Source organism: Alternaria atra, assembly GCF_907166805.1.
Source record: "Alternaria atra isolate CS162 genome assembly, contig: 23, whole genome shotgun sequence".
NCBI lineage: Eukaryota > Fungi > Ascomycota > Dothideomycetes > Pleosporales > Pleosporaceae > Alternaria > Alternaria atra.
The window spans coordinates 3,431,974-3,454,371 of NW_025091321.1; the positions used below are offsets into that span (position 1 = coordinate 3,431,974).

General features: G+C 51.9%; 7 protein-coding genes across 7 annotated transcripts; 2 read left to right on the forward strand and 5 right to left on the reverse strand.

Annotated features, from left to right (window-relative positions):
* Positions 1 to 920: 920 nt before the first annotated feature.
* Positions 921 to 2,186, reverse strand: ALTATR162_LOCUS4694 (uncharacterized protein; the record flags this gene model as incomplete). The annotated part of the gene is made up of 3 exons (XM_043312309.1): positions 921 to 1,162; positions 2,113 to 2,122; positions 2,172 to 2,186. 3 exons carry the CDS (start codon positions 2,184 to 2,186, stop codon positions 921 to 923), a joined length of 267 nt encoding a protein of 88 aa, XP_043168244.1.
* A 425-nt stretch (positions 2,187 to 2,611) lies between these two features.
* On the reverse strand, positions 2,612 to 3,049 carry ALTATR162_LOCUS4695 (uncharacterized protein; the record flags this gene model as incomplete). The annotated part of the gene is made up of 3 exons (XM_043312310.1): positions 2,612 to 2,761; positions 2,810 to 2,899; positions 2,957 to 3,049. The coding sequence occupies 3 exons, from the start codon at positions 3,047 to 3,049 to the stop codon at positions 2,612 to 2,614; spliced, it is 333 nt and encodes a 110-aa protein (XP_043168245.1).
* Positions 3,050 to 4,556: 1,507 nt separating this feature from the next.
* Positions 4,557 to 8,122, forward strand: ALTATR162_LOCUS4696 (uncharacterized protein; the record flags this gene model as incomplete). The annotated part of the gene is made up of 7 exons (XM_043312311.1): positions 4,557 to 5,007; positions 5,061 to 5,241; positions 5,290 to 5,659; positions 5,712 to 5,835; positions 5,896 to 6,499; positions 7,219 to 7,619; positions 7,695 to 8,122. The coding sequence occupies 7 exons, from the start codon at positions 4,557 to 4,559 to the stop codon at positions 8,120 to 8,122; spliced, it is 2,559 nt and encodes an 852-aa protein (XP_043168246.1).
* Positions 8,123 to 8,961: 839 nt separating this feature from the next.
* ALTATR162_LOCUS4697 (uncharacterized protein) lies at positions 8,962 to 10,032 on the forward strand (the record flags this gene model as incomplete). Its single annotated transcript, XM_043312312.1, has 1 exon — positions 8,962 to 10,032. The coding sequence occupies one exon, from the start codon at positions 8,962 to 8,964 to the stop codon at positions 10,030 to 10,032; it is 1,071 nt and encodes a 356-aa protein (XP_043168247.1).
* Positions 10,033 to 11,553: 1,521 nt separating this feature from the next.
* Positions 11,554 to 13,197, reverse strand: ALTATR162_LOCUS4698 (uncharacterized protein; the record flags this gene model as incomplete). The annotated part of the gene is made up of 4 exons (XM_043312313.1): positions 11,554 to 11,895; positions 11,976 to 12,484; positions 12,554 to 12,806; positions 12,874 to 13,197. 4 exons carry the CDS (start codon positions 13,195 to 13,197, stop codon positions 11,554 to 11,556), a joined length of 1,428 nt encoding a protein of 475 aa, XP_043168248.1.
* A 1,256-nt stretch (positions 13,198 to 14,453) lies between these two features.
* ALTATR162_LOCUS4699 (uncharacterized protein) lies at positions 14,454 to 15,554 on the reverse strand (the record flags this gene model as incomplete). Its single annotated transcript, XM_043312314.1, has 3 exons — positions 14,454 to 14,601; positions 14,653 to 15,267; positions 15,322 to 15,554. 3 exons carry the CDS (start codon positions 15,552 to 15,554, stop codon positions 14,454 to 14,456), a joined length of 996 nt encoding a protein of 331 aa, XP_043168249.1.
* A 1,581-nt stretch (positions 15,555 to 17,135) lies between these two features.
* Positions 17,136 to 21,389, reverse strand: ALTATR162_LOCUS4700 (uncharacterized protein; the record flags this gene model as incomplete). Its single annotated transcript, XM_043312315.1, has 4 exons — positions 17,136 to 17,175; positions 17,227 to 19,491; positions 19,544 to 21,236; positions 21,290 to 21,389. The coding sequence occupies 4 exons, from the start codon at positions 21,387 to 21,389 to the stop codon at positions 17,136 to 17,138; spliced, it is 4,098 nt and encodes a 1,365-aa protein (XP_043168250.1).
* Between the last annotated feature and the right edge of the window lie 1,009 nt (positions 21,390 to 22,398).

The following is a 22,398-nucleotide window of genomic DNA, read 5'->3' on the forward strand; positions in this document are numbered from 1 at the left end:
TTGCCGAGCTGTCATACGTTTTTCTTCTCAGCCTTACAAAAAGAAATTCCATCTCATCGTTAAGCTGGTACACATGCCGGAAACCTGTACCAAGTTTGGAAGAAACAACCGTTATCAACGTAAACGCAAGCCTCGCACGTATTGTATGCACTATTCTGGGAAGGATAGCAGCAATTTGTTTTCCTTAGATGCACAGAAACGGTGGAGAACTGATTGTTGGCTCTGGTTTGCTTTTTGCGATATCGACAAGTGGGCGCGTCGACACTCTCGATGATGATGACATGGCTGTAGAATGCACGTCGCTTGCGGACAGTTGTTAGATACCGGTAGTGCCCCTTATGTCGCAACAAGTGCCGCTGCGAGACCCTGCTGACCGGGCAGCGATCGGCACCCCAGCCGTGCAGCTTGCGAATACGCGGCTCGGAAGGTGAAGCGCTAACCTTAGAGTTCGTAGATCACTTTCGCTGCTACTTTCAGGCAAACAAGGCTAGAAGGGAAAAACAAGAAAGTAGCGAGTAGATCTCGGAATACTGTTTGGTGTGTCGCTGGGTTTCAGTGCCTTGGAAAAAGTTATGTGTCGTTACTTCTTCTCGCCTCAGCGAAGTTGAAAGAGGGTTGTAGCAAAGGTTGGTTGGGCTAGTATCAATGCCGCTGTCCCGAAGCAAGTGTTGAGCGAAAGCGTTGACCCGACCCAGAGTTTGTGAACCAAAACTGATGCCACCTCATGCACGGATGATGTACCCGCCTAAGGACAGTGCTTAGAATAATTTTGTCAGTAGTCGGCGAGAGCAAGAAGTATGATTTCGAAATAACGGCAAACGGCATTAGGTTGTACCCATTTCAAATGACTCGTAATAATTCATTTCGTAAGCGCGAAACTCTAATTCACAGAAACTTTCCCCTGCCAATCACAACAGCTATTATCTCCCCATCGACCTAAAAACCTTCTCGCGGCGAGGATTTGTGGGCAAGGCTTGTATAACAACGGAGTTGAGCTCGCGATTGGATCCATTCGAGCCCATCCGGTCGTGGTACTTCCAATCCGACTCCGTGCTTCGAATAGAAATCGCGTCATGAGATTTCGGCGTGTGTGTTCCCCGCACGCGATCTGCGAGGTTCTGCGATGCGGAGATGAACCAGGGGAGTCTGCCGGCGGGTTTGACTGGGGTTGTTTGTTAGCGGCTGGTATCGATGATGGGTGTTTAGGGGAAAGTGCAGCGAGAAGGCTCGGAGATGTGATGAACTTACTAGTCCAGTATTCGCGATGATCCTCGTCGTCGGGAACAATGTAGCCGCCTGAGATAAGCTTTGTCAAGTAAATCATGCCATTGAGTGCGGTGTAAACCATCAAGCCCGCAATGAGACCGTAAGCTGCGCTGTATCCAAATGGGATAAACATTACGGTTACGAAGGCTGGGACCGCATCGCCGATGTATCGCCAATTGATAGAGGATATTTGTCGCATCATGAGGCAACCAACCTATATCGTTGTCAATGATAAGATTTCAAGGGTTGATATCAGGCGACTTACGAGAACCAAGGTGCTTCCAGTAGCCCATGGCGGTATCGAAGCAAATATAGGCGCGAAGAACATAGATATGAGGAAACAGACACCACATGTCATGGCAGTCAATCCGGTCTTTCCGCCCTCTGCAATCCCCGCGCCACTCTCGATAAAGGCCGTGACAGGTGAACAGCCGAGGAGTGCACCCATAGAGATACAGAAAGCGTCGGTACAATAAGCGATCGTTGAGCGGGGGAAGTCTCCAGTCTCCGCGTCCACCACACCAGAGAAACGCGCCATGGAATAGAGTGTAGCCGTGCAGTCGATGATGTCGACGTAGAGGAAGGTGAATAGAGCGAGGGCGAAGTGGCCAGGTGCTCGATTAACGTCCCAGTCCAGAGCGTTCAAAGTGCGATTGATGGGGTGGAAGTCAACCACCTTCTTAAAGAATTCGAAGCGGTTGTCGCCGATCTCAGTGTAGGGGAAGAACGTAACCGATGTGCCTCGAGGCCATGAGATGATTGACACAAGTAGGATAGCCAAAATCATGGCACTCTTGACCTTGTATGTCATCAAGTAAGCTGTTAGGATACCACCGCACATGATACCTAGCCACATCTGCAAGGAATGTTAGCATTATCTTATGAGATAACGACACATGACCTACAGTAGGTGAAGTCATCTTATGGCTTGTACATGAGCCAAATTCATCTTTGTACTGATCTGCACACCCCGCTATGTCAAGTGGGGTACTCTTTGAGCCCGCAATCGCACCGATACCCGCATTAGAGCTCAGTCCAACCTCTGCCAGAAACAGTCCTATACCACACGCTGCGGCAATCTTGAGTGATACTGGTATGACCTTGACAAGCCATTGTCGCATGCCAATCAAAGACAAGAATATGAAGATGAAGCCTTCAGCAAATACCGCAGTGAGCGCGAGATTGTAAGAGATGAGGCCGCTGCCATGGAAGCCGACAATCTGGTAAGCGAAGTATGCGTTGAGGCCCATGCCTGGTGCTAGACAAACGGGCATGTTGGTGAGGAATCCAAAGAGGAATGAGCTGAAGCCTGCTACGGCCGCTGTTGCAGTGATGAGGTTACGATTCAACTCTGAGCTTGGATCAGCGGAAGTTGTTGAGAATTCAGAAAGTTCTTACCCTGCTTGCAAATGAGGTATTCGGTGTTCGTCAAACACATAGGGTCTGTAGCATCATTACACACGCAGTTGCCGCCTGTATCAGCTAGGATAGTAGCCTGGAATCATTAATACGTCGAAGGACATAAAAACTTTGAGAGCTTTACATTGACTGCGATGATGTATGCCATTGTGAAGAAGGATGTAAGTCCCGCCCGCACTTCAGTAGTGAACTTCGTGTGCAGGATCTCATCTTTCTGTCAAGACTGTCAGCCATGCTCGAGGTCGCTAGCATTCTCTCTTGTAAAACTTACATGCCCACAGCCGTGGAGACGAAATATCCTTCCGAACGTCGACCGGCCGATGTAGACGTTGAACGAGCGGATTGAGGAACGGATGGACTCCATGTTTGCAGACGTGAAGATGGCCACCAGTTGGGGGTTTCAATGCTCGGTAGATAAAGAGGGAGGGATCTACAACAAATAGCCCTGCGTCGACTATATTTGTGTCACACACGTCCGGTATAAGCAAACATGAACGACTCGGAACGAAAAGGTATATGGTATGGAGCAATCGCAAATGCGATCAGCTATAGTGGCGCCATAAGCAATGGTCCTGCAGGAATGCTATAGGAAGTATGAAGGGTAGGGCGAACTGTGCTAAACACCAAAAGACACGCACGAAGCGAAGTGACCTGTAGCGTAAGGGATGGGCGGGGAATGCTAAGGGTATGCATAGCGCGCAACAAGGTAAAAAGCACGCCCTAATAAGCTTTTGGATAAACTGACGGCATGACCATGTGGGACGGCCGCCTCAAGCGTAGCACAAGTCAATTGTATGGCGGCAGGAGCGTTGTCGTGCAGCTGAAGCGGATAATCTTGGTGCGTACTCGAGGGTGGGCAGTCTAGCCTCGTGCTATGGTGGCTTAACGGAAGCGAGTCAGGGGCCGAGGAGGTTAGTTTACGCTAGTCAGGTACATCATATGTAGATCAGGCTGGGTCATGACTGGTCGGAATGTTATGTTTGGTGCCCCTCCCGCATCTGCAGCAAAATGACGGGGCGACTAAAGGTTTTAGTAGAACCTTCTGCTCACCCTTGCTGCTTCCTTCTGACAACACTGACAACAGTCATGCGCATATGGCTAACTGTTCATGCCGCCAATTCGGTTCCGCGGCCTTGCAGCTTGTTCTGTCCATGGCACCGGTGTTCCCGTTTAACCCTATAATCTTGATCAGATGGATCAGCGCGCGGTGATCGCCATCATAGTCAGTTTTTCAATTCGTAGCGGGTGCAAGTCAAGGTTGGCGGCATCATATCGGTTATTCTCCCTAGCAGCCGTCATGCTGGCATGTGCGAATGGCAGCCAGCCACAAGCGTTTCCTGCAGAACCTTGGGCGGAAACACCGAGGGGAGGAAAAGAGAGCCTGATAAGCTGGCCAGTCGCAATTGCTGCAGGACCCGAATATTTGCTTCTTCGGGGAGGATCCGAATCAAGATGCGGTTGCTTTGCACGCTCATACCACGTGTAGCCGTATCTCTCTCCAACAGTTTGGTCGACGACCCGAAAGTTCACGGTGCGCTGAGCGACTTTGCGCTGTGCATCGAAGCACAACAGAGGAGCGTTAGCGCATGTGTTCGGATCAGGGAAGCCCTGATAGTAGTCTTAAAAGGTCAATAACGCCACGGTCCGAGTGGTGCGACAGTGTTTCGATGCCGCGGAAACAAGGGACCGTTGCGTAACTCGCTTTACGGTTGTGCCACGATCCACCCAGGTGCTTGACTACTTTTCCGTCCAAAGGTGTGACTAGTCTGGAGTGTTTGATAGCCTTCAGGCGGTCATTCGTTCCCACTCCTTGGATCATCGACTTATAGTGGCCCCGCTGCACCCCGCTAGACTCGCCACTGTAATCGAACATGTTCGCGACAGACTTACCACTGGACAGAGAGGCGGAATCCGTTGGAGCGCGGAGGGAACGAAAGACCAAAGAGCGATCCGTTAGGTCAAATTCCATCAACACTTCACGAACGTCCATCAGTTCGACAAACTCCGGCTCCACCGACCGTGAGCTATGGTGGTCGTCGGGCCTGAAGAAGGCGAAGAGCATGAAGCCAAAGATACTACGGCCATCGAATGGATGGACTGCAAACTCACAAAGAACAGCCATTACAGTGACAACTGAGGTAGACCTGACCCACACGCACAGTCTTAAGGATCCTGAGCTGCAACCTGGCTGGACGTACACAGGTTCTCTTTCTGCGACACTTCCATCCGGAGATCCTCTGCATCCGCGTCAAGATGAAGTACCAGAGCTGGAAGGTGATATTTCATCTCGAAACACAGGTTCCACCAGGTCGCGCATCTCGCGTAAGTCGTCAAGCGTTAGCGCGATGTGGGTGTGTACTGATGACATGCAACAGATGACCGACAGCGCGAGGTGAGAACTCCTACCATAGTCGATAACAGCGATGATGCAACGCAAGCAAGCCGCATCAGTCCCAGCTCTTTCGTGACGAGCAGAACTCGTGCCAGCTCTGCGACCCCTGAAAATGAGTATGCTATACCAATGTCAATGCCAGAAGCAAAGAGGGTTGACAGTGCGTGAGTAATATTCCTACCAAGATTCGAGTTTATGCTTACTGTTCGTAGATGGCCACAGCCCATTGAGACTGAAGCAAGTCTCAAATTCGAAGCATTGGAGCTGCATGATAGCTTCCAAGAGGAGAAAACACAGGAAGACGCAAGGCATGTTTCGAAAGTGAACAGTGGTGCGAATTTGGAAGTCCCCTGCAAGCCTCTCTCGCAATGGCAGTGTCTCACCCCAAGAGGGGTACCTTCGGAGATGCAGTTACAGTCGCGTCCGACTCTTAAGAAAGCCGCAGTCGCCCGCAGTACGTCACCGGAGCTTACTCGATTCCAGCGCTTCATACGCAGAATGGAGGGTGCCGGGCCCAAGGTCATCCTGGACCGACTGAAGGAAGATTGGCAATGGAGTACATGTGGTGGTGTCGACGAGGAGGTTCGTGGCAATGCTACGGGTTTTCGCGTATCTTTTGCTAATGGTTGAACAGTTGGTCCTTGAGAAACAACTATGGCTGTTGACGGGTTTCCAAATGCTGAATCTGGGTCTGGAACGGACCTTGCCGCAGCCCGAATGCAACACCGGGAAGATCCTTGAATTGTATGGAAATCTCTGTAAGTCGATGTTGTGCCCTTGCGTCACGCTGTCGTGCAAGCTCTAACGGTCGACGTCAGCTGAGGTATACCAACTGTCGGCTATGCATCCGTCCCAAACAGTGCATTTCCTCACCATCAAACCCCCCCGTCCTGTTCAGCTACCGGGCAATGTATCGTACCTGACGGTACGAAAGCTTGGTGCCGTTCCACTGCCTTACCCAGAAGACTACTTCTCGCATATAAGAGCATCGACGTTGCCATCACTGGTACCATCCGCCAGATTACCAGAACTATTCAGCGAATGTCACAAGCTGCTCGCTCCCGGTGGCTTCTTAGAAATCAGGATCATGGACGCCGCCCCTGTACGCAAGACCACCGGCCCGTTAATGCGAACTTGGATCGAGGATAGACTCTCCGTTAACCTAGAGCGAGACTTCAGATGCTCGAAGCCATGTTCGTTAGTCCCCAGTTGGCTAACAGCTGCCGGGTTTGAGATGCTCGTTCAAGAGAACGATCAGAACATGATGCTACCGTGCGCTCTCGATTCGGATGCAGCCAACGTAAACGAAGAGCTTTCGATGATCATCGGCCGAGCTTTCTGGAAGGACATTTGGGGCAGCTTTGTAGACGACGCTCAAGACGAACCGAAGTGGTGGTGGGAAGATGAAGAGATTGTTCAAGAGTGCGTAACGCGCCAGACTTTACTTGAGTGCAGGACTATCTTCGCGTATAAGCGATGAGTGCTCTGGCTCATGGCACGATGGTTGGTGCAATATATTAATACGGAGAACGGGGTGGATATGGCGTTGACGGAGATATAGAGCGTCTGTACGATAGGATACCCGACGCGTGTTGCTGTCACTACCGCCTGCGATGATACCTCCTTTAGACTTGTGGTTATATAGCGATGCATTTGGTACGACGCAGAGATGAATGATTGAACTTGACGATCCCAGGAGTTTCGCATGCCCAAATCCCAAACCCGTGCTATTAGCATCAGCTCACGTGATACCGCGGGGAATGCCATAGGTACCTTGCCAAGAACATCAGAACCCATCGTCGTCGTCATTATCATATGGAGTCGCACACACCGTAATCTGCAAGCTGTAACACCATAACCTGAACTACGGTAGCCGGGTCATTTCGCTCCACATCCCCGGACCTCGATTAGGCGTCCGTGCCACACCCTCCGTTTCAGATGCATGGTCCGCAACGCGTCGTGGCTACAAGATCAGCACCATGTCGGCACGACCGAAAGCTTTTCCGCGCATCTTCTTCACTCCACGGCGCCTTCGGTCTGCTTTCCTCCTGAGCTAATTCATACTTTCACCCAGCTCATACCACATCTGCATAATTTGGCATAAATCCTACACGGCTACAATCCTACACAATTATCGACAGATCGGGACGGCTTCAGACCGATCTACATCCGAATTACGGCCGCTGGATAGCACCAGGAAACATGTTCAGTTCACTAGGGACCAAGATAGCCCTGCGGAAAGCCGGATTGGGCAACGTCAAGCTCCCGAAAACCGATGACTTGTTTGGCAATGGGAACACGAAGAAGGGGAGCACCAGTGGCGCAGATGGAGGAGAGACAGGCTTCGCCAACCCATTCGCAAACGTACAATGGGGTGTACCAAAAGCCCTACAATCTTGGACGACGCCTCCACCGCCCACGAACCCAGTGCGCAAGCCACCAAATATCGGTGATCGAGCACAAACACATACGAAGTTGCAATTCCCAACATCCGATGGACGGCCGACTATACTACTGTTTCTGAGGTTTTGCGGGTGTCCTTGTGAGTATCTATTTTCTCAGAGGCTGTAGTCGGACGCCACGGTGAAAATCAGACATGGACTAATACCTGCAAAAGTCACAGAGAAACTCTTCCTGGCGCTCCGAACCCTCGCAAACCGCCATACTTCCATCCATTTCGTCGCAATCTCCCACTGCACACCTGCTGCAACCACAGAATGGCTTAAGAAACTCGGTGGAGCCTGGAACGTAGACGTGGTAGTAGACCAAAACCGGGAACTATACGCCCTATGGGGTTTAGGCATAGCCACTTGGGGCCATGTCCTGCATCCTAGGAATGGGTACAATCAGGTCATGCTCCGGAAGAACGAGGGTGTTTGGGGACAGCAGGTTGGAGAAGGCGCATGTAGATGGCAGGTTGGCGGGGCATATGCGGTGGATGGAAGGGGTGTTGTCACATGGGGCTCACCGATGCAATCAGTAGATGAGGCGATACCATTCGAACACGGCGTGATGTCACTTGGATATGGAGAGACGAGGATATAATGCCAGGGGATAGATTGAGATTGCGGATTTCTGCAATGGGTTTACCGGTGTTCCAAGCAGCATATGAGGGGATATCGGGTGAGGGATTCATATCCAGGAAGATGCGAAGGGTTCGCATCTTTCTTGTATAGTACGTTCAGACTTCGTCCTTTCTGTTCCCGACGAAGAGCTTTCGGTCACCAATCGAATAGTGACAAAGAGAAGCAAACGTTTCGAAGCTGAGTCGAGTATATTAACCGTCTTCGTTCGTTGAACAGAGTCTGTGTTCAGATCACATTTAAAATCATGACTACACTTGGACAAAGCGTCTCTGAACGGTACTTGACCTACTAATCCATTGCTGCATTAAGGGTCCAAGCCATTCCTGAGTAATGCGCGATCCTCGACACAATATAATACTGCGCAAGGCAAAATGAACAATACCGGTGCAGGATACATTGACTTGCATACTGTAACGTATGGAGTGGAGACTTCGATAGCTGAGCTTACAAGGTTGAGTATGGAAACTTTCTCGGAGACATTCTATGACTGCGCTTCTAGTACGGAGCCGGGGACTTTACTGTTGGATGCCATACGCCATGCACTTTCTTCGTCGTATAGGGCTTAATACCGTCGATGGAGGACCCGTTTGGGGGCATGCTTGTGCCGGAGGTATTCGTGGAGACTTTCTTGCCACAGAACTCTGGTGCCCACAGTATATCAGGCTGGCTGGACAAACGATGAACAAAACATAAACCTCTACATACTCTCAGATTCTCAACCCGTACTATCTCGTGGAACGAGTTTTGACGCTTTTCAAAATCTATATCAGCAAAGCTATATACTGAAGACTTGACAAGATGGCGCTCCGAGCTCGACCCCAAATCTTCGACATACTCATCATCGGCTCAGGTCCAGCAGGGCTGAATGCTGCGCTCACTTGTGCAAGAACACGCAGCACAGCTATCGTTTTCGACAACCAAAAGTACCGCAATGAAGGCGTTACGCACATGCATACTGTAGCGTCTCGCGACCACTTCAACCCTAGAGAGTTCGGTCGCATAGCTCGCGAACAGATCGAATCCCGGTACGACACCATCTGGTTTCAACCTGCTATGATTACCCACGCATCCATTAAACAGCTATCGGTACCTGATGAGAAGGAGTTGTACGATGGCTTCGAAGTCACAGATAGCGAAGGCCATTCGTACGAGGGAAAGAAGATAATTTTAGCTACTGGTTCGGAAGAACTTCTTCCTGATCTTCCAGGTTACAAGGAGAACTGGCCAGCACACATATACCAATGTCTAGCCTGCGATGGCTACGAGCAACGCGGAAGTGCAGTTGGCATCCTAGGTTTTGAAAATCCCATGTACACACACTTCGTACAAATGGCTATCCCTTTCGAACCCACCTCCATCACCATATTCAGCAATGGACCCACCAAGCAAGAAGCGCCAGTACAAGACGCTTTGAAGCTCGCAAAAGCCTTTGGTGCGACGCTCGACGAGAGAAAGATCGTACGCCTGGTGAATAATGGCCCAAGTCACAAAGATGGCGTAACGATTCACTTCGAAACAGGTGAACCAGCTACTCTTGGTTTCATTGTCCACAAGCCTGCTACGGCCAACCGCGCGCAACATCTCATCGATCAGCTCGGTATCGAGACAATAGAACCGGCGATGGGCGGACACATCAAGATTGCAAACACTATGTTCAATGAGACGAGTGCCAGGGGCGTGTTTGCGGCTGGTGATACTATGGTCATGATGAAACAGGTTGCGATTGCTATGGCTGAAGGACTCAAAGCAGCCGCAGGTGCGGGAATGCAGATTGCGCAAGAGAAAGCTAAGATTCTTTCCAAGACTTTTGAGGAGAGAGATGGCAAAATTGAGGGAGACAAGGGCAAGGCAGAGGTGACATCATACTAGGACGGATAACTGGTCAAGGGAGTGATAAAGGTAGCCTTAGGTGTCTTGGTGTTTTTTTTTTTGAGCAGATAATGTACAGATGTGGAGGGCACGAAAGCCGCTTCTTCCAATGTATAGTACGTAATTGTTTTGACATCACATAATGCTACCATCCATCATACTATCATTAGCCCAGATGGCTAGTGCTACTGCTGATTCGGTCACGGTGCCTTCCTCTCCAGCCCAAATGTAGGAGCGTTTGCAACCAGCGCACTGTAACTCGAACACCCTCAGTACCTACGGCGCTTCCCACACCTACCACGCTCGCCATGCTGTTGCTTTACGATCCTCATACATTCTCCCACAACTCCCTCCGACATTAGACATACTCCCAAGCCCCTAGACTCCTTACCAATCCGCTTGTGTCAATTCCAAAATGCTCATCCCACAGTTCGCTGACCTCAAAGCTCGAATTAGTGATCTAGTTATCAACCACGACTCCATACCCTCCTCTTCATCTGAGATATCTACTTCCAGAAACGATGCCCTCGGATAACCTCCGCCCCAACCAAAATACCCCATTAAGAAACGGTCAATGCGCCTCTTTCCCAAGACACAGACTCCGCTACCAACGATTGAGATCGTAACGAGGCACAATCACGCTTTTGGTTGTTCAACAGAAACGGGACTAAGTATACTGGGACAACTACAATTTGCTGAAATCATGAAGGAGTAGGTCATCGTTATGTGTTAATATTTTCACATCTGGGTTCGAGATAAGATAAGAGGAAGAGTAGGAGGCCAGTCGAAATTAGAGCAGTGGTTAGCTAAAGAGTTATTATGGATATAAACCGCACCTCTCATCACCACCGAAAACTTCGACAAGAACACCTCTTACAAAGTCGTCTGCACCGCAAGGAATTCGTGCACCGGGATACCTTCAGCCGTCCTATCGGTAACTGCAACTACTTTGTACACTGCGTATTGTTTGCCGTCACGCCAGATACACCCGAGAGCAAATGAACGCCTATTGGGCAGAGCACCGAAATGGATTCTGTGGTCCATGAGATAGAGGATTTATGGAAGATGGTCATGAACAGAGCGGGTGGGTTGACACGTAAGTTTGGATGTGTGATAATAGATAAGGTTTAGAGAGTCGGGTGCTAATAGAATGTGAACGGTAGGTAGAATAAAAGTTACCGCGATAGTAAATGAGGGTAAGAAGATACGGGGGAGAGTATGGGGTGGTAAACAAGAATAGGCGGAATAGGGTGGGAAAGCTAAAGGTAGTAGCAAGCTCGTTAGTGGTTGATGAAAATAGGAGGAACTAGGATTTTAGGGAAGGGCAATCACCATTCTTTAGATCTCAGATATGACAGCTAATTCCCTGCAGTAGCTTGCATGTATGTGCTTACTAGAGCACAAACTTTCTTGTATATCTAAGTGAATCCATTCCAATAGCGTAAGTACAATTTCTTCTCATCTCCAGTACTCATCACCAAATCAATACCTTCGACACCAATTCAACATCCCTTCAATACTTCACTCCTCCTTCTTATGCATCCTCGGCAACCCCAGCCATAAAACCAAAATCACGCCCAACAGTGCCAGAATAATCGGCTGCAGCACCTGCACACCCTTCGCTTGCGCAATAGCTCCAACCACAAAGGGAAAGACAGCAGCTCCACTGCCACCAAAAGCCGCCGCAAAGCCGATCGCACCTACGTGCAAGTGGCGCGGTAGAAGTTTCGTAGCCACGACAACGACAGCAGGAAACAAGGGACCGAGAAAGAAGCCCTGGAGGCCTACTGCAACGGCCGAGACAAAGAATTGGGGGACGAGCCAGAAGATGAGTTCGAGAGCCATGGTGAGGGGAAGGTAGATCTGGTGCTTCGAGTTAGTGAATGAACCGATAAGGCGAAGCAGAAACGAGAAAGAAAGTAAGGAGGAGGAAAAGAACTCACCGTAATTGCCAACTTCTCCCCTATTCTTGGCGTCACAAAGCCCAACACAATTCTTCCCACAGTGATGCCCATCCAAAACCCTGTCGCTACCATTCCACTAGCAAACTCCTCGCCATCGCGCACTTCAAGCATAAACTTGACGATCCAGCCACCAAGCGCAACTTCGATACCCACGTAACCGAGCAGAAAGAGCGCACAGAGCCATGTGACACGTGCATGTGGAAGACGAATGAGCGCTTCCTTCATCCGGTTGTCTTTCGTGTCGCTGGTCCGGGGATTGGCCGCACGGAACTTGGCGCCGGTTTCGCGCCAGAAGGCTGATGTGGAAGTGGCGAGTTCGATGGCTGCCATACCGATCATGATGTAGTAAAAGGTATACCAGGGTAATTTACTTCCCTTTGTAATCATCGTTGTTGCTATTAAAGGAGAAAGCACAGCGCCTACACCGTAGAAGGCGTGTAGGAAACCTAGCACTTCGTTTGGATTCGCCATGTTGCCGATCCAGGCATCTGTGTCAAGTTAGTACAATTGTTTTTCCCTTCTATCCTTTGGAGACAGAGGATAGGGCAGATACTCACTCCATGCAGCATCAGCAAGCCCATTGCCGAAGCCAGCCAACATAAATATAACAACAAGCACCGGATATGGGGGATGCACTGCAATAACAATGTACGCGATCAGATGGCACGTTGGCGCTATAACCGCAACACCTCTCTGGCCAAACTTGAGATGGATACTGTTGTTCAATAGTGCGGAAGCCGTGTAGCCGACAAGTGGGGATAGAAACACCAGCGAGATGACGACAAAAGTAAGGCTATAGTACTCTTGCAACTAAGGTCCTTGTTAGCACGTCCTCTCTTTGCGACTCATCATCGAGTAATATAACACGAAAACTCACATAAGGTATCAAAGCCCCATACGCTGCATCATTGGCTCCCATAACTACAAAGCTCCAAAACGCCGCCGAAGTCTTGAAGAAATTCGATCGTGGATGATTCCATCGCTCCAACTTGTCTGCTGCTTGAGTCGTTGGCGATGGCAGATTCTCTACGGGGTCGCTTTCTTGGACGCCTTTAGTATCCGACAGTCGCAAGCCATCGGTGTTGCCTGAGCTGGCGATTTGGGCATTTTGGGGCTTGGAGACATAATTTGAGACGTCTTGGAGTTCGATGGGCTGCTCGAGGCAGGTTGACGAGGTGCCGTTCTGGCGGTGAAGTGCCATTTTGTTGGGTTAAGACGACGGTGGACGTTGGCAGCTTCGTTACCACCTACGGCTTTTGAGGTGCGAGTGATTGACGAAGGAAGCTTGAAGATAGAGCTTGATGGGAGGAGAGGTATATCCGTAGGTAAGTCCAACGCTAGCAGGCAGAATAGAAGTTTTGGTACAAGATGCGCAATACGAGTTTGGACCGTCACCCAAAGGCTATGACGTTTTCCGTCTGCACGCTCAACAGCTTTCCAGTCACAAGCCACGTGAAGCGCGAATGAATAACCACCATCTGGGCACCTTTATATCTCCGGTTCTCAAGTTTAGGCTCTTTACCTCGCAACGTTTACTCAAAGAAGCCGAGTACTGCGAGAACACTGCATCTGGACATGTCCTAGCCTACCCCGACGTCCTGTTAGCACCAGAAGAATTGCCCACAAGGCGGGGAATCGTTCGGGATCTCCATACTATGCATACAGCCAATCGGCACAGCGTAACCCCCAACTTGCGGGTCGAAAAGGGAAGCGAACGGGAAATCTTCGGCAAGACTGCTTTTCCGCCAGTAAACCGCCGCTAGCGACATGCTGTATTCACTACAAGGTACCATCATACTTATGTTTTCGAGGGAGTTGGTGATGAAAGGGGCGAATTAGTTTCATAACACCACAAGTCTGCATTCAACACATGTGTTCAATATCTCATAGTGTGGCTGGAATCCTCTACGGAGCAGCACGATCCGACTAATCTCGCACCAAACCCAAAGTGTCGAAAAAATGCGAAGATGAAACCCATCTCGTTGGAGCCCCGAATACAGTCACAAGATAGTCTAGTCAGTCACTGTATGTCGCAAGCTGCATATCACTTGTATCACAAACCACGTGTTTAGTCAACCCTTTGAAAATCGTTAATCGTTTTCATGTTCATGCTATACCTGCTATTATTACCTGAGCTGATTCCCGGAACCGCGCTCGCCCGTCTTCATGCACGTACCGCGTACCATGTTTGGGGTATCTCTCCCACGTCCTACGCAACAAGCCGTCTGGAAGGAAAAAAGAAACACGAAAGGAAAAAACCGTTCTTGAGATCAACGCTTGTATTTCAACGACTGTGGGGAAAGGTAAATCGTCCATATACACATACTCGCTTTCTACAGTCGCGCATATTGCTCCTGTGATGCTCTGCTCTGCTCGCTCGCCCTAGCCGTTCAGCCCTTGCCTTTGGTGAAAAATGAAATGGAAGACAATGTGAGATCGTCATGCTAGAGAAGACGACTATGAGGGCTGGATAACGGAGGGACCGGCAAGGACCTCGGCATCGGCAACGGACTCGCTCTTGGTGATCATCATGTAGACTTCACCCTGGAGGCCCTGGGGAACCATGCAGTTGCCGTCGGCGATCTTGGTGAACTGGTTGCCGCCACTGTGATATGTTAGAAGGTAGATCTGAGAAGGAGCATGTGGGGTGACTTACGGTCCGACGAAAGCGCAGAAAGAGGCACCGGCTGGTTGAGCGGGGTCGGCAAGCTTCAGGTTCTGGCCAACGGTAGCCTTCTCAGGGTTCTGAAGAGCAATGGCAGGGAATGCCTGGATGTTGAGGTTAGAACCCTCGGGGCAGGACTTGATGAACTGAGCGGCGAGGGTGAAGACGGCACGGGGCTGGAGAGCAGTGTCGAAAGCAGCAGGGACTGGCTCGGCGCCGGATGCGATACGGATGAAAGCCTGGTGACGGGCCTCGACGGTGAGAATGGAACCAGCAGCGGAGAGGATATCGGAAGAGTTGACAAGGGGAGCGGCACCAAGGTAGGCAGAGACGCCGACAGCCTCAAGGACACGGGCAGTCTTGACCATGGAGTCGGCGCTGGCAAGGGCAGCGTCAAAGTTGTATTGGCAAGGCTCGACAGGCTTCGCGCCGGCTCCTGCGATAGCGGATTGGAGAGTAGTGACGTGGGTGGCCTCGGTCTGTCCGACACCCATCAGAGACTTGACCTGGCCTTCACTTAGACCGAGAGCCATGAAGTCGGCCATGGAGAACTTGGCGAAACCCTGCTTGTAGTATTCCGATTCGAGATGCTCAGCGGTCAAAGCGCTATTTCTATTGTCAGACTCCAATCATTATGTTCAAGGCATTGATGTTACTCACAAGTTGAGGATGTCGACATCGCTCAATGTTGCTGCTGCCGCCGGTGCAGCAGCAGCTGGAGTGGCTCCTCCTGCTGTTTCCGTGATGGCTGCCGCCGCTGGCGCAGTAGCGGACGACATAGCCATTGAGCTCGACTTGGAGGCCATCTCTTGACGGGCGTAGTTGGCGGGGGCGGCAGCCGCAAGAGGCGCTAGGGCAACGAGGCCCTTGAGGATGGTTGATACGCTAGGCATGTTGATTGAATTAGGTTTGTTGGATTGTTTTTGAATAGACAAGTTCGTAAAGAGGGACCTCCAGCAAAGACTCGCTTTGAATTCGATTATTATAAATTGTCTAAAGTCCAACCAGGGACTGAGAAGGTAAACCGTAAGGAATGTGGTTGATTATTAGGTAGGAAGGTAGAAGAAGCTCGCCGATGATCCAACTGAAAACGAGTATGGAAACAAGGTGGGCGGCCAATGGACCTTATACAAGCAGCTACGACTCCTGGGCCGTATCTGAGACGCCATAGTAAAATTCGGAGGACGGATGTTGAGCATGTGGCGGACAACTGAATCCCGCCGACGCACTGGCTCCCATACCGGATCCGTGACCCTACAAGCTTCAAAGCTTGGCAAATTGACCCATTGATCGTCCAGGAACTGCTCGCTAGCAGTGTAGCAACCGCTGAGCGAGTCCGGCATGTAGCAATGGGGCTCGTGGTGCAGGCGTGTGATGTAGCAGGTCCGGGGCCCTGCGACGCGAAACGAGTGGGATGAAACCCTACGAGTACCAACATGTGCGCGGAGCCAGCAGAGCCGCCCTAGAGAAATCCTAGGTCCAGCGATAGTGCATGGCGATTAATGGCGGTATTCAGACTTCCCGTCCGGAACCGTGAAGTGGCTCACCACTTGAGGCTTGAAGCAGTCGTCTCCTCATGTTGCTGGTGGGGTGTGTTTCCCGTAGCAATGAGCTTGCGAAACGTTTCAACACCGAGCTTTCGACAGTATTTTGTAGCATGGTCGCAATTACAACGTCTTCCTTAAGAGTGTCGTGAGAGCGCTTATATCCTGTGCCGAGAGAACTATAGATGGGTTGAGAGGTTAAGAGGGATGGATTCAGAGGTGGCTGAGGCACTCAAAACGTCTTCACGTTGCCAAGCCTTATAGAGAACCACTGCTATTTCGGCAGCGGTTCAGGCCACAAGGCTCCCGTTCGCTACGATAAACACATGCAGATACACGGACCACCGGTAACAAGGGGTGGGAAGTCGCAGATCCGCTGGTGAAGATTAGAAGTACACCAGCCTACGGCATCAACCTGATGCTGTCTAGCGGCAACTTGTCACATTCGACAACGCGAACAAACAAGAGACGAGAGCTGGTCATCAAGGAGCATGTTCCATCTAAAACGGCCAATCCTCGTCCAAGGATGAGTTTCCGAAAGTAATCAAAATGTTACTGAGGCCTGACGCGGCTCATCTGGTCGCCTTGTACGGCTTTTGAGCAGCCTTATCCAGGCTTGAACGAGACTTGCGAGGGAAGTGTCAATGCGGACGGGTGCTAAAAGCAATCACAATGGATTTCATCTGGCTAGAGGCACTCGCGCATGATGTAAACACATTACTGTACTACGAAATACTACTGTGTATAAGAGCTGCAACCATATATCGCAACTATCGATACTTCCGCGGCATGCACATAGACAATACACAGTTCGTCGATCGTCTCTTCCTGCACAACCTAGTATGTATCCTCCATTCAATTTTCTATACCAAGTCAACACAAGCCACCGAAAATGCTAGATGCCAATTGGGACTGGGCGACACAATTCGTCTACAGAGCGTAGGGGTTGAGGGATCGGATGGTCAAGCAACTGAGAGAAAAATTAGCAGAGTTCAGGATCTAGCAAACGGTATTAACTTACGGAGGGCTCTTGGTCAGATCCGTCTTAAGGATGACTGGGACGCGCGTCATCTCCCGCACATCCTGGATGTAGTCGCCATTCTGCTCGCGCAGAGTAAACCAACTGAGATACTTCTCCTTGTTGGTCAACTTGGTCTCTGCAGCATCACCAGCGCTCTGTGCAATCTTCGAGTCTGAGTTGACACGGTGAGGAGCGCCAGCAAGATCACGGCGAGTAGGCGAAGGAGGCATACTCTGAGTCGGACGATCAGAGTTGAGGGAAACACCGGCCATGTTCGAGTTGAGGTCGTTGGAGTCGGAGTCGTCATCGTCATCATCGAACAACGCAGCCTCCTCGTTGGTCGACATGGCTCCGGTGTCCACCTGCCTGCGCTGAGCCTCTTCCTGCTCCCTCGCACGCTGCTTAGCCGCTTCGGCATCACGCGCCGCAGCCGCCGCGTTGGCAGACCTAAGCGAGCCATGCTTTGGCCTCTCGTCCTCGGGAATGTAGTTGGACGATGGAACGCCCTTCTCCCAGTAGAGCTCAAGGAGACGCTTGTTCTTGTCGAACTCAGCCTTCTTGAGGGGAAGCTGGTCACAGTGGACGCGCTTCTCGAAGCCCCACTCAGGAATAAGGACATCGAAAGCAGACTCGTACACGCAAAGGACGATACCTTCAGCGATCAGATCACCACCCCTCTCCTGCCTGACCTTATCCATCTTGCGGCAAGCCTCGATGTGAACGCTCTGCTCCTGGGCAGCATGAGCGGAGTCCTTCTTGGTGTTGCACATCTCAGCGGTCTTGGCAAGAGCCTCAATGTCTTCAGTGAACTCAATGGCACCGTTGGAGAGGACAGCCTCCAGCTGGCGGTGAACAATGATGTCGGCGTAGCGGCGAGATGGGTTGGTGAAGTGGGTGTAGAGGGGAAGGTTCAGAGCGTAGTGAGGGTATTGATCCTCAGGCAGCCTGCCAGCAACGAAGTACTTGGCACGAGGCATCGACTTGATGACGAGGGTCTCCATACCCTTCCGGATATCATCATCTTCAACCTCGAACAAGCTGTTCTGGAGAGTGCCACTGCTCTCGGTGTTGATATCGTAGCCAATGGCACCCATGCGCTCTGCGATTGTTGTCAAGCGGCGGGGGTTAGGCGATGGTTGACGGCGCAGGAGGGCCTTCTCGGGCAGACCAGTGGCGAGCTTCTTCGCAACAAAGGCGTTGGCGAGATGGCTGAGCTCCTCAATGCACTCGTGGGCAGGGGAAGAGTCGAAAATGTTCTGCTCGACGGGAACATTCTCGTCATCCAGCTGGTACATGAGGCGAAGAGCCTTGACATCGCTGGAGCGGTCGCCAAAGCGAGCCTGGCGGAATTTCTGGGAGATGTGATGCAGCATCTTGATGTCCTTAGCACGGGCTGCCGAGACCGGACCGTCGTTACCGTTGATAACAGTGTCGACCTCGTCGTACGATAGCTTTCCAGAGCTCTTGATCACAGCTTTGCCAACCCAGGTATCATCATCTGAGATTTTACCAGAGGTAGGATCGACCTTGAAGACAACACTGACAGTGTAGCGCTCCTCGCCAGGGTTGAGGCAGCAGATGTCGTTTGACAGTCGGGGTGGGAGCATGTTCACCGTACGGTTCATAAGGTAGACCGCAGTTCCACGCTTCTTGGCCTCGCGGTCAACAAGCGAGTTGGCCTTGATGAAGTGGGCAACATCAGCAACGTGAATACCAATTTCAACACGGCCGTCGTCAAGGTATTTGAAGTGGATGGCATCATCGAGCTCCTTGCTGCCATTGGGATCAATGGTGAAGGTCTCCTCGTTTCGGAAGTCGCGACGGCTCTCAAGCGCCTCTTCGCCGTCATTGGCAACAGACCAGTCTTCGAAGCCTACGTTCTTGATGACGGCGTCAGAGAAGTCATCTGGACCAAAGTTGTTGTCGCGTAGAAGTGCATCGGTTTCCACCTTAAGATCACCCATGACTCCGAGCTGCTCGACAAGAGTACCAAAAGGATGTAGAGAGGTGATGGGCCATCGCTTGATGCATGCCACAAAGATGCGGTCGGCGTAGTCTTGATGCTTCTCAACGAAGTCGCGTGGGGCCTGCTCAGTAGGAATGGCGATCAAAGGCACACGCTTGTCTGTCGGCTTGAACCAGACAATCTTGGGCTTGTTCTGAGTCTCTGGCTGGGCGCGCCCGGAGTTGCCCTCACGAGCCTGGCGCTCAGCCTCCTGCTTCTCCTTGGTGGCTTGGCTGCTGGGACGCAGGAGTCCAAGGGATCTGTAATGATCATTAGTAAAGCATTCCAAGCAAGGTCGATATAGTTACTTACCCTGAGAACATCTGTCCAGCAACACGCTCGATGACAGCAACAATGTGACCAGCGTATAGAGGCTTGAGCTCGTCGTTGATCTCCTCCTCTTCCATTAGGAGCAAGCTCTGGCCTTCAACTTCGACATCGTCGTTCTTCTTCTGCGTGGGTCGCTGGCGGAGACTGCCACGTCGGCGGATACCACCCTCAGAGCCAGTTTCAGGTTGAGTGGTGGCATCATTCACGGCAATACTACCGCCGCGAGGGTCCGCGTTGTCCTTGCGCTTCTTCTTCTCTTCCTTTTCGCGCTTCTGTCCCCAGACTTCGTCAACGTCAAGAAGTTCGACAGCGACTAGATCTCCTTCGAGAGCTCGGTTCCTGTCTTTGCTACCACAGATGAAAATGTCAGCATCTAGATCGGTAGTTGTCACATAAGCATCACTGCGGTTCTTCTTGTTGACGCGGAGGATTCCGGCAACGAGTTGGCCGTCGCCGAGGAGAGCGGGCAAGGTCGCCTGCGGGAGGTAAGGAGTGAATAGCGTCTTGCGCTGCTGTTGCTGTTGTTGCTGCATGCCCATCTGCGGTGCATGCTGGCTGCCTCCGAGACCGCCACCCTGCATCTGGGCAGCTTGGAGTGCCTGTAAATGAGCGATCTGCATGGGGTTTAGCGGTTGGCCGAACATCTGCTGTTGCAGAAGAAGCTGTGCCTGAGGGGAATTGATCTGCATCTGGGGCTGGCCGCCATATTGGAAGTTGCCGAGAGAGCCAACGGACTGGTTGACCGATCCACGAGTGCGGTGACCAGGTTGGAAAGGAGCGGCATTGGCGGTCTGGTTCATGTTGAAGTTGCCCATGTTCTGGGACTGGTTGTCTTGAGTAGACGGTTGCTGGGTGTTGTTCTGGGGCTGTCTCCAGTTGCCCTCGAAGTTGCGAGACTGGCTCCTGCCATGGCCCTGGCTGCCACGGCGCTGGAAGTCAGACTGCTGACTATTGTTCTGGTTGGTCGGGTTCTCGCTGGTAGCTGGGAAGGAAAAGGAAGGTCCACCACGGCCGGCACTTCCACCGCCACGTCCGACAGCCATGCTCTGGCTACGGCCGTGACCACCTCGTCCACCACGGGTGGAAGGAGTGTCGTTGGAAGCGCTGTTGCCACTGGGGCTCGCGTCACGGTTGGAGCTGCCCTCAGTCGAGCCCGGGATGGGGAACTGGAAGCCCGAAGTCTTTCTCTTCGATTCGGCCTGTTCAGCAGCCTTCTTCGCGTCGGCAAGAGCCAATGAGTGGCGGCGGGTGTGTCCGGAGCCACCGGCGCTGCCACCACCTCGGCCACGAGGGTTGACGTTTTCCCTACCCTGGCCACCCTGTTGTGCACCGAATTCACCGAAGCCAGAGGCACCGGAGGAGGGAGCGGGCGGTGGGCCCATGCCGACTTGAGGGAGGGCGGACTGGTTACGGCGGTGGGCGGGGTTGGGCTGAGCTGGTGCACCCATGGGGACTGCGAGATGTTGTTGCTGTTGCATTTGCTGCATCTGCTGGGGGAACTGGTAGTTGTTGACTTGGGGCGAGACATTGGGCATCTGGCCTTGCATCTGGAAGTTGCCGAGCTGCTGCTGCGGCTGGATCATGCCCATGTTGACATATTGCTGGTGCGTCGCGGCAATCTGTTGCTGCTGTTGCTGGAGGACTTCGATTTGCTGTGCAATGGCGAGCTGTTCCACTATACAGGTGATCAGTAGTTGCCCGAATCTAGTTTGAGACATGTCCACGTACTCATCAGTGGCGTCAGCTCTGACGGACTGCGGCGATGCGCAATGTGCAGACGACGACCGGCGGGGCCCATGGGGCCCTGCTGGCCTTGTTGCTGATCCATAGTGAAGAATGTAGCGTGGGTATTTAATGCCCGCTTGCAGTATATGTGCTGTCGGAGAAGAGACGGTCGGACACGAATTGGTCAAAAGGTAGAGTTATCTGGGCAATTGGATTAGCTTTTGCGAGTCAGGTGACATTTGCAGCGAAGGAGCAGAAGGAGCGAGGAGATGCAAATGGTGAGAGGGAGAGAAGTGAAAGATGGGGGGACAGATGCAGGGTCGGCAGCGGCATGCTTCAGAGAGCGAGCTAGTGGGGAACAAGCCAGAACTCACGTTGGGTAAGCGTGCTAGTTAGGCAGTGCTCGGGAATAGTGAATCGGATATTCTCTGAGAGGGTGGTTCTCGGGGGCAGCTCTGCAAGTCAGAAGCGGGTGGGTGTCGTGTTCAGACAGATGTTAAGTTGGCCTAGGAGGAGTGATAAGGAGGGTAGACCAGATCAAGGAGCGCGGTTTCCCTGGAACGGGCTGTTGTGGGCAGTACAACCAAAATGCGGGTGGAGAGAGTGCTTCGAAGGAGGGAGCGATCGAGGAGGGCGGGCAGGAGGGATGCAGGAAGAGAGGACAGGCAAGAGGGCCGTCAGCGTGATGAAGGTGGTGATGGCTATGGCGGGACTTGGCCAGATGGTCCTAACGGGCAAAGATCGTCTGTTGTTCCGCAAACGAGCGAGCCTGGGAGAGGTCTAAGCACCCGTACGTCACTCACGAAGCCAGATGCAGCTTCCCGCGCCGAGCAGAAGGCTGTAAGAAATTAAGATGGATACAAGAAAGCGCCGGGCCGTAAGGACTGAGGCGCTGCAGGCGTCGACATCTCTATATATACTGCGAGCACCTGTCTTGATGGCGTCTCAGCGCGCCCCAGGTGAAGCATCACGTTTGGGTCTGCACGTTTCAAGGCAGGCCTAGCCGGTGGCCGTTTCTAAATCACGACAATAAGCTGAGGTGCCTCGGGAGCGCGGCGCAAGGGTTCTCGGTTCATGACAGTGGCATGCAGCTACGCGTTTGGAGATTATAT